The 12,829-nt window shown below is 40.8% G+C and overlaps 1 protein-coding gene across 1 annotated transcript; it reads right to left on the bottom strand.

Annotated features, from left to right (window-relative positions):
* Nucleotides 1–3,361: 3,361 nt before the first annotated feature.
* PCK1 (phosphoenolpyruvate carboxykinase 1) lies at nt 3,362–11,244 on the bottom strand. Its single transcript, XM_054218522.1, has 10 exons — nt 11,116–11,244; nt 10,646–10,920; nt 9,096–9,277; nt 8,310–8,513; nt 7,622–7,809; nt 6,497–6,659; nt 6,142–6,366; nt 5,918–6,049; nt 5,075–5,170; nt 3,362–4,482 (listed from the first exon to the last, which is right to left on the bottom strand). Exons 2-10 carry the CDS (start codon nt 10,867–10,869, stop codon nt 4,028–4,030), a joined length of 1,869 nt encoding a protein of 622 aa, XP_054074497.1. The 5' UTR covers nt 10,870–10,920; nt 11,116–11,244; the 3' UTR covers nt 3,362–4,027.
* Nucleotides 11,245–12,829: the final 1,585 nt, after the last annotated feature.

The following is a 12,829-nucleotide window of genomic DNA, read 5'->3' as shown; positions in this document are numbered from 1 at the left end:
AGATTGGACCAAGGTCTGGGTCTGAGCTCTATGGATTTATCTGTGTTAATAGGAGTATTTGTCACTGAAGCCAGACTTTTTGCCTGAGTAGAGAAAGGTCATGTAGAGGGACTGCACTAACTTAAGGGAGTCAAGCACAGCCTCCCCTGGATGTGGTGCATCCATCACTGTGTTGTCTTGTTCGGTGAATCATGGCATAAACAAGGTACCAGAGATCATATCCTCAATAGCATTAATGGTTAAACTGTGGTTTTGATTTTGTCTCTCTTATTTTCAGCCATCGGTACATCCACAAGTGTTTTAACAAAGTACTTTGTTTCTTGTTTCCCAGAATACCAAGTGCATTTCATAACACAGCTGTTGTAAATGTTATGGCTCTGGACATGTCACGTGTTAGTGTCTCCTGTGCTTCCCTTCTCTAAATCATATTTAATAGGCCCAGTTTTATATTTCTCTACTAATTTGTTGAAATTTGTTGCCTGCCCCTCTTTCTTTTGAAAATCAGGGTAAATTCCAAACTTCAATTTAAAAGCATTTTGTTCTAATTCACTTTGTTTTTATGAAGCATAGTATTTGTTGGAGGGAGAGAAGTTGAGATCACTATCTGGCACGGTTAACTAAGTTTCTAAATTTTAAACTGCTGCCTTCTTTCTTTTTAAACATTTTCTCTGCCAATGCTAAACGTTTTGATCATTCAAAATGTAAATTGTACTCCCCATAGATGCTGAGGGATTGCAGATATATTTACATACAAAGGAGCTGTTGAATGACTCATGTGAAAAGTTATTTTCTTGTTCTCAGCCTTAACACTACAGCAGTTCCCTCCCTCCCCCCTCCCCCCCCCATTTTCTGTAGTTTCTGGAATTATTTGTATGCCTGTTAGTCTCTGAGCAGTGTTTGAAAAGGTGCATGTGGTTAAAACGTGTGGAGCAAGAGAACCACAAATGGTTTAAATATTTTTGCCAGAAGTGCTCATGAGAGCCACCTTCTGTGAGTTATGTTATGTGCAAAGAATACCCAGAGGAGAACCCTGAGGGCAGTGGTGGTCAAGGGAAGGAAAGTCTGCCAACCTCTTGGGGTAAGGAGGAGAAAGCGAGGGTTTAGTCAGAACACAAAATACAGTGGTTTGGGTAGGAGTATGATGTTCTCAAGGCAGTTAGCACCTTATAATGCCAATCTTGCTAGCTGGGTGTGTGCTACACAATCACAGTTGTGTTGGGCCACAGTGATGGTACCTATCTCCTCATTAAGCAGCATTTTACGGGACAAGTGTCACATGGTTCTCCCATGTCCATATGCCTGCTGGGCTTGGGCCTTTGGCACTAGGCTGACTTTGACTGGGGTAGCGTAGCTGGTATGGGGCTATGTTTTGGATTTGTGCTGCAAATAGTGTTGATGATACAGGGATGTTCTTGTTATTGCTGAGCAGTGCTTACACAGTCACTTTTCTCCTTCTCACACCACCCCATCAGCAATAGACTGGGCGTGCAGAACAAGCTGGGAGGGGACACAGCCAGGACAGCTGGCTGCAACCGACCCCAGGGATATTCCAGACCATATCCCGTCATGCTCAGCATATGAAGCTGGGGGAGAAGGAAGGCGGGGACGTTGGGAGTAATGGCATTTGCCTTCCCGAGTAACCGTTACGCGTGATGAGCCCTGCTTTCCTGGGGATGGCTGAGCACCTGCCTGCCCATGGGAAGAAGGGAATGAATTCCTTGTTTTGCTTTGCTTGTGTGTGTGGCTTTTGCTTTACTTAGTAAACTGTCTTTATCTCAACCCATGAGGTTTCTCATGTTTTCTCTTCTGATTCTCTCCCCATCCTGCTGGGGAGAGTGAGCGAGCGGCTGTGTGGTGCTTAGCTGCCAGCTGGGGTTAAACCATGACAGGCATAGATTCCTCTGGCATGAAGTATGAGTCTTTTCTTTTGTAAAGTTCAGAATATTGAGCCTGCTTGTGTTTGAGGAGGCAGAATAGCACACTGGAGCTGCTCAGAGCATTCTGGAAAGCCCTGAGCTTCTGTACGTTTCCTGGGCAGCATTTCAAAATGTGCTTGGAACATCTTTGCACTACTTGGGTCCGGGATCCTCTCATGAGGCCCATAAGAAACTCTGAGACTGTGGCTGTCCATAAGTCTCTGATAATAGCAAGACAGATTTTCTTTGATCTCCTTGTTCTTCCTCAGACTTATCAAAATACGGGTGCAATACTGTCGTATCAGTTTGGGAATGGTTCAAGCTTTTCATCAACTATTTATAGAATTACTTTATAAACAACTTTATTTTATGCACATGATAGTAGTACTTGAATCTGAGGAATGCATGTACTAGTCTCTCTTGGCTCACTTCCTCTGACTTATTTGCTGTCTTCCACCTTGATTTTTCTTTTAATTTGAAGCCTACTCAAGAGTACATAGGCTAAAGATGACCCTATAGGAGACCTGCATCCATGCAGATGTGGCTTTTGACCAAAAAGCGGGTCAACCAATGATCATCTCTACAGAGGCTGCACTGTTCTCCTTTGGTTTCATCGCAGCTTTCTGTTGTCTTTTTTTTTTGCGTGTGATCTACCCTATGCTGTATTATTCACTTCAGAATTGATAATGTTAGGTCCCAAACGTGGAGCCAGGAGGTAGGTAGAGGCTTTTCAGGCTATGTGACCTCTCCTAGCAAACTTTGAAGGGCATCTGTTGACCAGCCGTGGTACTGTTTGTTTTGCAAGGAAATGGGGTCTATAAAAAGGCTTATTACACAATGTTAAGTGATTTTCATTTTGCTAAGCAAATATTTGCAATATATTTTGGGAGATCGAGCATTCAAAGTGAAAAAGCAGGATACCTGCCAGGGATGTGGGAAGCATGTAAAGGGCACCTTTAATTGGGAGAACAAGGGATGGCTTTAGTATCTTGGATCTAAGGCAACACAGGCCCCTACCCCTATTTTCATTGAGCTCTAAGGCTTTAGTCATCTCAAGAAATCTGGAAAACTCTTCCCAAACTGTCTTTACTTCAACAGCTCCACTAGCTATTCTTGCAAAAACCAAGGTACTGTGGAACAGAGACAAATCCTATGACCTTAGCAAATGAGCAAGGCCCTAATATGGGGGTTTCCTTGAGGGTAGTTTATTTTATAAATGCCTGAATTATCTAACAGTGCCCAGTTATGGAGAGCACTTCACTAGCTGGATGACTGCTTGCAGCTGGTATCATCACTTCTGGATTTTTCCTTTGGCTTGAATAAAAGTTGCAAAGAAAGTACATGGCTTAAACTAGTTGGCTTAGGAGTAGCAGATCAATGCTAGTCAACATCTAACTTCCACATGTGAATCTCTCTGTGTGCTGTGGTATTGACAAGAAGGCCCAATTTATATGCATGTAGTTTATTAACAGTGAGAATACTGGAACTGAAGTTATATTTTGTATAAACATTTATTTCAACAATAAAGAACAAGCCATTCAAAACGTGGAATCACAGGAACGTGAAGCATATATAATAGCAATATTTTAAATATGCATTAGTAATACAAAGCCATCTTTAGCTCTGATAGAAAGTTACAACTTCATTTTTCTAAAAAATATTTAAGCCATGAAATATGTTTAGGTAATACATATATACAGCATCTAAGTTTCTTCTTTCCTGTAGCATCTGCGACACTAGTGGTTTGTGTGATAGAAACAATGTGCTGCCCCTTGAAGGCTGGATTGGTTTGGACTGTATATGCAGAACTAGGCAAGTAATTTACACACATCATGGCTATATGTGCATGTAAGTGAGAGATCAGGGTTTTGAAGATCACGTGCACATACGTTCCCTCGGCTGCTCACCTATTGACAACAACTGACGTAAATCATTAGGTATGGAGTTACTTCTAGAATGCTCCTACCTATATTCTAACCAAACTAAGACCTACTTTTCATTATAACTCCCTGCCCATCAGTGTGCTGTTACGCTTCCAGTGGTGATCTGGTAAAATGTGTTTGTCCTGTCTTAGTATGAGTGGATTGATAAGTAACTGTGGGTTTGATCAGTTACAACTGTTTTATTCTCATCTCTAAGGCAAGCATTTCTCTTTCTATTTCATAGGGAAGGTCAGCATTAACTTGCACTTCGAAGTATTGTTTGATTTCTTCTACCTCCTTTTCCCAGAACTCCTTGGAGATATCAAACAGTTCAGTCCAGTTGACATCTTCTAAACCCTTCAGGTTCAAAGCTGTGTCAGCAGGGATGTAACCTATGGCAGTTGGCTTGGCAGAGGCTTTCCCTTCAATTCTGTTGAACATCCACTCCAGCACACGAGAATTCTCTCCGTAGCCAGGCCACAGGAGTTTCCCTTGACTGTTTTTCCGGAACCAGTTAACATGAAAGATCCTTGGTAGTTTTGCAGCTGGACGATGTGCCATGCTGAGCCAGTGGGCCAAGTATTTGCCAAAGTTGTAGCCAAAGAAAGGTCTCATGGCAAATGGATCGTGCATAATGATTTTGCCTGTTCAAAACACAAATGTAAGGTAATAAATGGTACATTTATTCTAAAACACAAAGATTCAGATCCTCCCAGGATTTAGTACTTATGGTCCCAACTACCCATCTGCATCTGAACCAAAGAGCTTTAAGAAACAACACAAGCGTTATCCTTGATGTAGAAAAAAGTACAATTTAAATTAATTTATGTAATTGGTGGAAATTAATTTCTTAACTCTCACATTCATCAGCCTAAATGAAGATCCTCAAAAGCTGGCTTTCGTTGTTCGTGTATTTATGTTGAGCTCTAACAGAAGAGAAAGTTTAAGTTTATTTATCCCAGACTATAACAAGAACTCTATATCAAGGCTTCTGGCAACGCCGTGCCTGCACCCTGTTCTGTATGCTTGCCACCTAGGGGATTATTTTGCTTAATTTGACTTTTACATAGAATTTGGCTTTTAATTCCAATACAAACATTTTCTATTACGAAAATGCAGAGATTGTAAAATTAGCTGCCAAGACTGAAATGCAAAAGAGCAGGGGAGGAGGATGGAGCAGGCAGTCCAGAGGGGATTGATTTTAAAACAGGTAGGCAGATTAAATTTTTGATTTACCTTTGTGCTCAGCAGCTGCTGTTGCTTCAGATCTCATAGCTGCTCCTATAAATACTCCATGCTGCCAGTTAAAGGCCTCATATACGAGAGGCACTCCTGTAAAGAACAAAATCACTCAGTAATTAGAGGTCCAGAAACATTTTTATAATAGGTTTTGCTACCTGAGATACTGCCGAACACATTACTGTATAATGTATTCTAATTTTTCCTCTTTTTTTAATCAGTTCATTTCCTGCCCTCTTATAGCAAAGTAGTTTATATGAATGTTTTCAAAACTGGTTACTGATTACTGAACATGTCAATGTTTAGTGGCTCAGAGGGAGATATCTGGGACCTCGGAATCCCCAGCAGATTTTACTGGAAATAGAATCTGGTCCTGTGGTCATGATATTAGACTCAGACCGAGCATTACTTATATTTCTTTTCCAACGTTAGGGGGCCTTTAACACATCAATTTATTTCACTTCCTTTCCTGTAAACTGTCTACAACTGGTTCATTTCTCTAACCATTTCCTATCTGAACTACATAAACTGCAAGCAATTGAGACAAGTGTAGCAATTTGCCATTGTGTCTATGTATTAACCCTGGTTAGGGGGTCCTAATTTCTCCCCAGCTCTTTATTATTATTATTACCTGTTTTGTGTTAACATCTAACAATTCAGACGTTGAAATGTCAGTGGCTGTATGTGTGTGTCAAATGCTAAAGTGGAGAAGTTAGACTAACATGGTTATTTCCTTGCTTTTGCAGCTGTGAAAGCAAAATCTGTGTCTATGCCCAGTTGTGTTTCAACCCTACTGTGGTCAGCACTTCAGCCTTGATATGTGGCTGATGCATCTCTTACCAGCAGGTCTGCGGCCTCCAAATATTATCCCTTCAATGGGCACACCTTCAGCTGATTCCCATGCAGGGTCCATGATTGGGCACTGGCTGGCTGGAGTGCAGAATCTTGAGTTGGGATGAGCACAAGGCTCCCCTGTACAGAATACAATGAAAAGGTCATAATGGCAGAATTAATGTGAATTCAGCAAAGAAAGCGTAGAGAGACTGTGGAGTGGGCCAGGTTACCACTGTCTGGGGTCCACTTCTTGTTCTTCCATGAAGTCAGTGTTACTCCTGGTGTTAATGGTTCATCAATGCCTTCCCAATAGACACCTCCATCACTGGTTTCTGCTACATTGGTAAAGATGGTGTTCTTGAATATGGTTTTAATAGCATTGGGGTTTGTTTTGACTGAGGTTCCCGGGGCGACACCAAAAAAGCCATTTTCTGGATTGATTGCCCTTAAGTTGCCTGGAAGTTACATAACAAAATATAAGTGAATCAAACTGTTTTAATTCTATCCAGAATTTTGTAGAATGTCTTGCTGGTCCTAAAAGCAACCTGTACTGGACTGTAAAACAATCCAATTTCAGTTCCATACCTTGTTCATCAAATTTCATCCAGGCGATATCATCACCCACACACTCAATTTTCCATCCTGGCAGACTTGGGTTCATCATGGCCAAGTTAGTTTTTCCACATGCACTAGGGAATGCTGCAGCAAAATACTTCTTTTCACCTTCTGGATTGGTAATGCCCAGGATCTATTGGAAAATTAATGCAACTGTTAAACACAGTCTTTTTTCTTGCACTTTTCATTTCAAAGATGGTCTCCCAGCAAGTGGTAATGATGAAATCTTTAATTATGTGAACTTGTTCCTACAGAAGAAGCACCATACAATATAGCTGACAAATAACTCAAACTGTACTTCATTAATCAAAAAGTCTACTCTTCTTGTCCTGGAAATATCTGTAAGAATTTCCTATATTTTTAAAAAACATCAGGTATGTATATAATTCAAACATTTATTTTTATTTTGCTGATTAAAGACACACAGACTGTATACAGCTGTGTTTCTTAGCCAAGACAGAAGAAAACTAGGCAATACTCTTTTGGCTACATGACTGCAGTGAAGTAAAAGCACTTCACATATGGATACTTCTGCACTTCTCAGAGTCCATAGATATTTTTTCTGAAACTGTTCTCTATGGACTCTGAAATTCTTTTTTTCAGTGGCATTTTATAGTGGTAGAACGTTTAAATGACAGCAAAAAGTAAATGCCGGAAGGGTACAAAGCAGAACTCATTTAGAAAATCTAATATTTGCAGATTTTTGAGTGCATAGACCTCTTCATAATATGAAAGACAATTTTCAAAATTTGCATGAATCTTTTCCTATCAGACTTCTAGGGGTAATGTGGATTCCCAGTGATGATGTTTAGGCTCTGCTCAAGTACATGGATCTGCCTATAAGTAGCCACCGTCAAAAGTTCCAAATATTTCTTGATTTCTCATTTTACAGCAGGTACTCTTTAAAAAGGTTTGGTACTTAACCTTGCAGGCAGTTTCCTATTTCTCATAAGCCTGCCATGTGATAAATTCATATCTAATGTTACAGGACTATCCATATGAGACTAATTTCATTGATAGCAAGATGTGATGTATTTATGTTGAGCTAATTCAGGGTTTAATGGCTGTTCAAACACATGATTTAATAGCTCTTACCAGCATGTGCTCAGCTAGCCAGCCCTCCTCTTTGGCAATTCTACTGGCAATTCTGAGAGCAAAGCATTTTTTCCCCAGTAAGGAGTTTCCTCCATAACCACTGCCAAATGAAATGATCTCTCTGCGATCCGGGAGATGGGCAATCAGTGTTAACTCCGGGTTGCATGGCCAGTTGTTGATTAATGGTTCTGCAGAACAGAATGTTGTACTCATGAATGCAGTAGTTTCTATGCTGGATCACACTGTTGTTTCATCAGCATTGAGCCTCTGACAGCAACTCATACCAGATGCTTTAAAGGAAACCCCTCCAGTAAGTACTAGGGATAATAATCTCCTTTCCACAAAACTCACGTTGAGCTTTAATTTGTTTAATTGAGTTCTGAATCACAGAATGGTTTAGGTTGGAAGGGACCTTAAAGATCACCTAGTTTCAACCCCTCTGCCATGGGCAGGGACACCTCCCACCAGCCCAGGTTGCTCCAAGCCCTGTCCAACCTGGCCTTGAACACCTCCAGGGATGGGGCAGACAGCTTCTCTGGGCAACCTGGGCCAGGGGCTCACCACTCTCTTAGTTGCACACACCACCCTGGTATTCTATGGTGAGTGTCTCCCATGTGCCAAGAACACACAGTCAGCTCTAAAACATGCCCCTGGGAATTTCTAGGGGTGACAATATTTAGTCTCTTACCTTTTAGAGGTAGAGGACATCCAACTGAGTGAAGACATTTTACAAACTCCCCATTGCTCAGGGCTTTCAAAGCAGCTGTTCCCATCCGTGTCATGATCCTCATGCTGGCCACTACGTATGGTGAATCTGTCAGCTCAATCCCGATCTTGGATAAAGGAGACCCAATAGGCCCCATGCTGAAGGGAATGACATACATTGTACGTCCTGGAAAACAGGGAGTAGCAAGATGTGGCAAAGGGCAAAACAAGGAACTTCTGAAATAACATTTATTAACACGGAGGTTTTCTCACTCATTTAAAAGCTGTTTGTCTTGTGGGTATTTCTGATAATGTTTAAAGAGTTGTAGCTTTGTCTAATTGTGTAGCAAGAAATTTTAAGTTAAATGCTGAGAGCAACCGTTCTATCAAATTGTCTAGCCAGCAGTAAATGTGGGTGGAGGCCAAGTTCTCTGTTGGTGTAAATCACTGAACCTGAAATTGTTGGTGGGGATGGGTGTCCTCCATTCTCACCTCACTTCCCGTTTGCTGCTTAGTTGCTATTTAACTTCCTGAAAAACAATCAACCAAATTTTCGTACCATACTTTGCCCCTCTTTATGAAGAATGATGGAAAGAGACTGAAGACTATCCTTGCACAGGCACTCGGATCTATGGTAAAGATCCGGATGAAACCAACAAAGTAACTAATATCAGGGGTATAAACCTTCAGCTAAAATCTTTCTTTAAAGATTACAGTAACTACCAGTAGTAGTGTCTCTGTTAATGTCAATTGTCCTTTTCTTGCCTACCTTGCATGCAGCCGGGGAACCTGGTATTGAAGGCTTTTTCAAAATCTTCTTCCGACATCCAGCGACCCAGCTGGCTAGTTCCAGTTTTAGGGATTGGAGTGGTATCTCTCTGTTCTTGAGTGATGATGACAGTTTTGCTCTCAATTCTTGCAACATCTCTTGGATCAGTGAGTGCCAACCAGCTGCATTTCACCAAAAATCAGGAAACTAGACTTTAAATATCAATATAGTGCTTTTTACCTTTCTGTGGGATTGGTTTAGCACAAAAGGGTACAATGCTTTGTAAGGCCAAAACTACAGTGACAGAGCAAGCGCAGCAGACAATCTCAAAAATCAGTCAGATACATTCTCTCATACAAATTGTTTCGAGACTTTCCAGTATGAATAACAAATTATATGGCCTAGAAAATTCTGGTTACATGTTAATTCTCCTTTGCCTCTTATCTTAGTCTTATTCTCTGTTGCTAACTTCCAGGGAAAAGTTAATCTTATTTAATTCATATTCTCATCAGTGTGAAGCTGTTTTGCATGGGGACCACAAAATGATGCCTCAAGCAAAGTGGATGCCAAGCAAGTACTCTAAGTGTTGGTATAAGTGCCTGTGGGATCAGAATCCAGCTTAGTGGATTGGCACAGTCCTTTAAGTTAGAGGCATCACAAAAGAAATACTGAGTATAGGCATGATCGTAAAAGTGAAGGAATTTATTAAAAGGAGATTCTTTTTCCCCTCTAAAGAATTTTTGCCATCAATTTTCAATAGAGAGAATTGTTTTACATTTTCACCTCTGTGCATAGAAATTTTCCACGAGTATAAAAATGTTCTAGTTAGGCTGTCATAACCATCATCACTACAGCTAAGCATATAATTAACAATGAATAATTTATCTGGTGAATCTTGCCCTTTTCTCTCCCAAATAGTCTGCAAACAGATTGCCAAATTCCTGCACTTAGTTATTCAAAAGTCTTTGCAGATTTCTTCCATGAAGATCTCTTGGTTGTCACGTAATTCCTGACTATGTACTTGTTGTTAATATTCTTCTTTCATGTTGGGTTAGTTGGGAGAGATGATGAAATATTTGAAAAAAGTATTTGCTGAATACATTACAGTCAAAGCTCATCAGCACGGTATGAATAATGCCTGTACTGAATAATATTTGAACACCCACAGAGCTATTTGAATGTCACAAAAAAGTATTTGATGAATAAACTAATTGACTAAAATAGTAGAAATCTTTGAAAGATGTATTTGTTAAATAATATTTAGCCATTGCTAATGATTAGTTACATAACTCTCATGACATTATGTCAGTTCCCTGAAATAATGTCAATAGAGACAATGTACAGTTGATAGTCCAAATCAATAATATGCTTTATGTTAATTTCTAGAGGAAAGCTTGCTTTTACTGAGTATTTCACTTATGTAAGCTACAGCGCCAAAATGTTCCTGGAAAGCTAATATTGAGGGGTTATAAGCAGTTTTAAAAGTAAACAGGATAGAACATGCATATTGCAATTCTGAGTTCATGCTTGACTTCCTTCAGGCTACTCACCAGTTCTCATACTTGCTCAGCTTCTTGATCATGCCTTGTTCTACCATGATGTCCAGAATTTTTTTGTTTTCTTCTTCTGAGCCATCACAGATATGAATGCTCTCAGGCTGGCACAGCTTGGCATTACTTTCAATGAAATCCCTTGCTTCTGGAGGCAGGCTCTTCAAATCCCCCTGCACAACTTTGGGCATGACATTTACCTCGGCTTTCAACTGTGGGGGCATTATTGAACGTGTAGTGGATCTTGTTGATGGTTTTGAAATACTGCTCGCAATCTAAAATCAAATATGTTAGGTGTGTTAGCGTACTAATGACATTCTAACCAGTGTCAATAAGCCTTCCTAACAATGTATAGTGGAAAAGTAGAATTTGTAATAGACTTGATCATGTACTTCGGCTTTAGAATCTATATAGAGAACTTGGATCACTGGTAATTTCAAGCTGGAAAAAATAGAGGCTATTCTACTTACTGTCCTTATAAGATTGAGTCGGATGTCAGAGGGGATTCTGCTGTCCCTTTCAGTTGATCCTGTTTCACTTGCTTTGGAGTACTCTTGCGATCACTGCTTTCCAAGGAAGCATCCTCCTTCCTTAAATATTCTTTGTGGTAGTGTCCATCCCACTAGGTGAGGTGACAGAGGCTTGTCCTTTACGTCACCACTGGATGTGTCTTGGCACCGTGCCACTAACATTGTCATCATGCAGAGCTGTCAACAAAGCAGCCCTAACGAGGTAATCATTTAACAGATTTGATTAATGAATGCTGAAAGCGGTGACTCTTAGCCCCTGTATTTGCTGTTTCGTGGCAGTTACAAAATGTAGCAGTTTAATCAAACTTGATCCAATTTGGCTTTGAAACCAAAAGCGTGGTAACTTCTCGGTGTGTGGGTAAGGTTGAGTACAAAGAGTATCTGGAACTGGGAGCGTGGGGGTCGTCCAGGCAAAGCAGAGTTGGCACATTCGGCAGGTAGATACTCGCTAGTTGGCTGTGAAGTGGAGGCTCGTCCAAGGTGTGTTTACTCTCCTTGGGAACATTGCCTGATCCGGGGATAAAGTTCAACAGTGAGCACTGGCAGGCCTGAATAACCTCTACACACGCCTGCCCGGAGGCCTTAAAGCAAAAATGTAAGCAATGTAAATCTAAAAAGCAAAAAAGCAAGCAATGTAAATCTAAATGCTGTGTTTTCTTCAGTGCAGGAGAGAAAGTTTTTGCTTATGGCTTGCTTTAGGCTTTTGCAAACTAAACAATTACTTTCTATTGCGACAAGCTCAGAAGAGGCAGAAGAGCAACTGTCTTGTAATTAACCCCTTCCTTCAAATGTTCTGTCTTATTTTACTGGGAGTCCTATGGGGGTCATAAAATACTAACCCAATCTTGAAATTAGTACTCAAAGAAAAGGCACAAAACTACCCGGGAATGTGGCTGCACACTTTGTTATATGTGTGAAGTGCACTGTACGTGTATGAACATATACAGACATGTACACATCTGTATCTGTTGTGGTAGTATATGATACTCTTATAATTCTGAGGGTGAGAGTGTGACTTCAGACATTTTGAGGTCTTGCCTCTAACTGCGCCTGCCTGCTTGTGTGTCTTTCAGCTCTTTACCTTCCCCTACTCCATGTTAGACCATCGTGCTCATAAAGAAAGGTCTATTTGTCCATGTAGTCTGGGTGTGTGGAGACTGAATTATATCACACAAAAAAACTGTAGAAATAACCCTGCTGCCATTCCATCGCCCTCTACTTACACCCAGTCCCAGCAAGGCATGTGGGGCCTGGACAAGGCGACACTTTCATGCCAGCCTGTCACTTTTTTATATTGATGGGGCTTCTAGCATGCATGTAAAATATTGTCAATGGTAGTTTGCACAACAGGAAATCTAGAAATCCCAACTAAGTTTCAGGGAGTTCTTTAAAGCAACAAAATTTGTGTGCGTATCCTATATAAAGGGTGTTCATAACCCACCACCTGCTCAGTGTGCAGTCGATGAGATGCTGGCTTTTGCTGAGGCAGCCAGCAGTGATTTGCAAGCCCTGACAGCCAGGTCTGGCAGAGCAGCACGGATCAGGATTGCAGCTCGCCTGCATGGAGCTGAATCTCACGCTGCAGGAACGCTTCCCCTGCGACGGTATCCTCTATCTCTCCTGCAAAGCTTTTTATTATGTTTTGTAAACGTGA

This window comes from Rissa tridactyla, chromosome 12 (assembly GCF_028500815.1).
Source record: "Rissa tridactyla isolate bRisTri1 chromosome 12, bRisTri1.patW.cur.20221130, whole genome shotgun sequence".
Classification (NCBI taxonomy): Eukaryota; Metazoa; Chordata; class Aves; order Charadriiformes; family Laridae; genus Rissa; species Rissa tridactyla.
The sequence above is the reverse complement of the archived record's forward strand: the minus strand, read 5'-3'. Positions and strand labels throughout refer to the sequence as shown.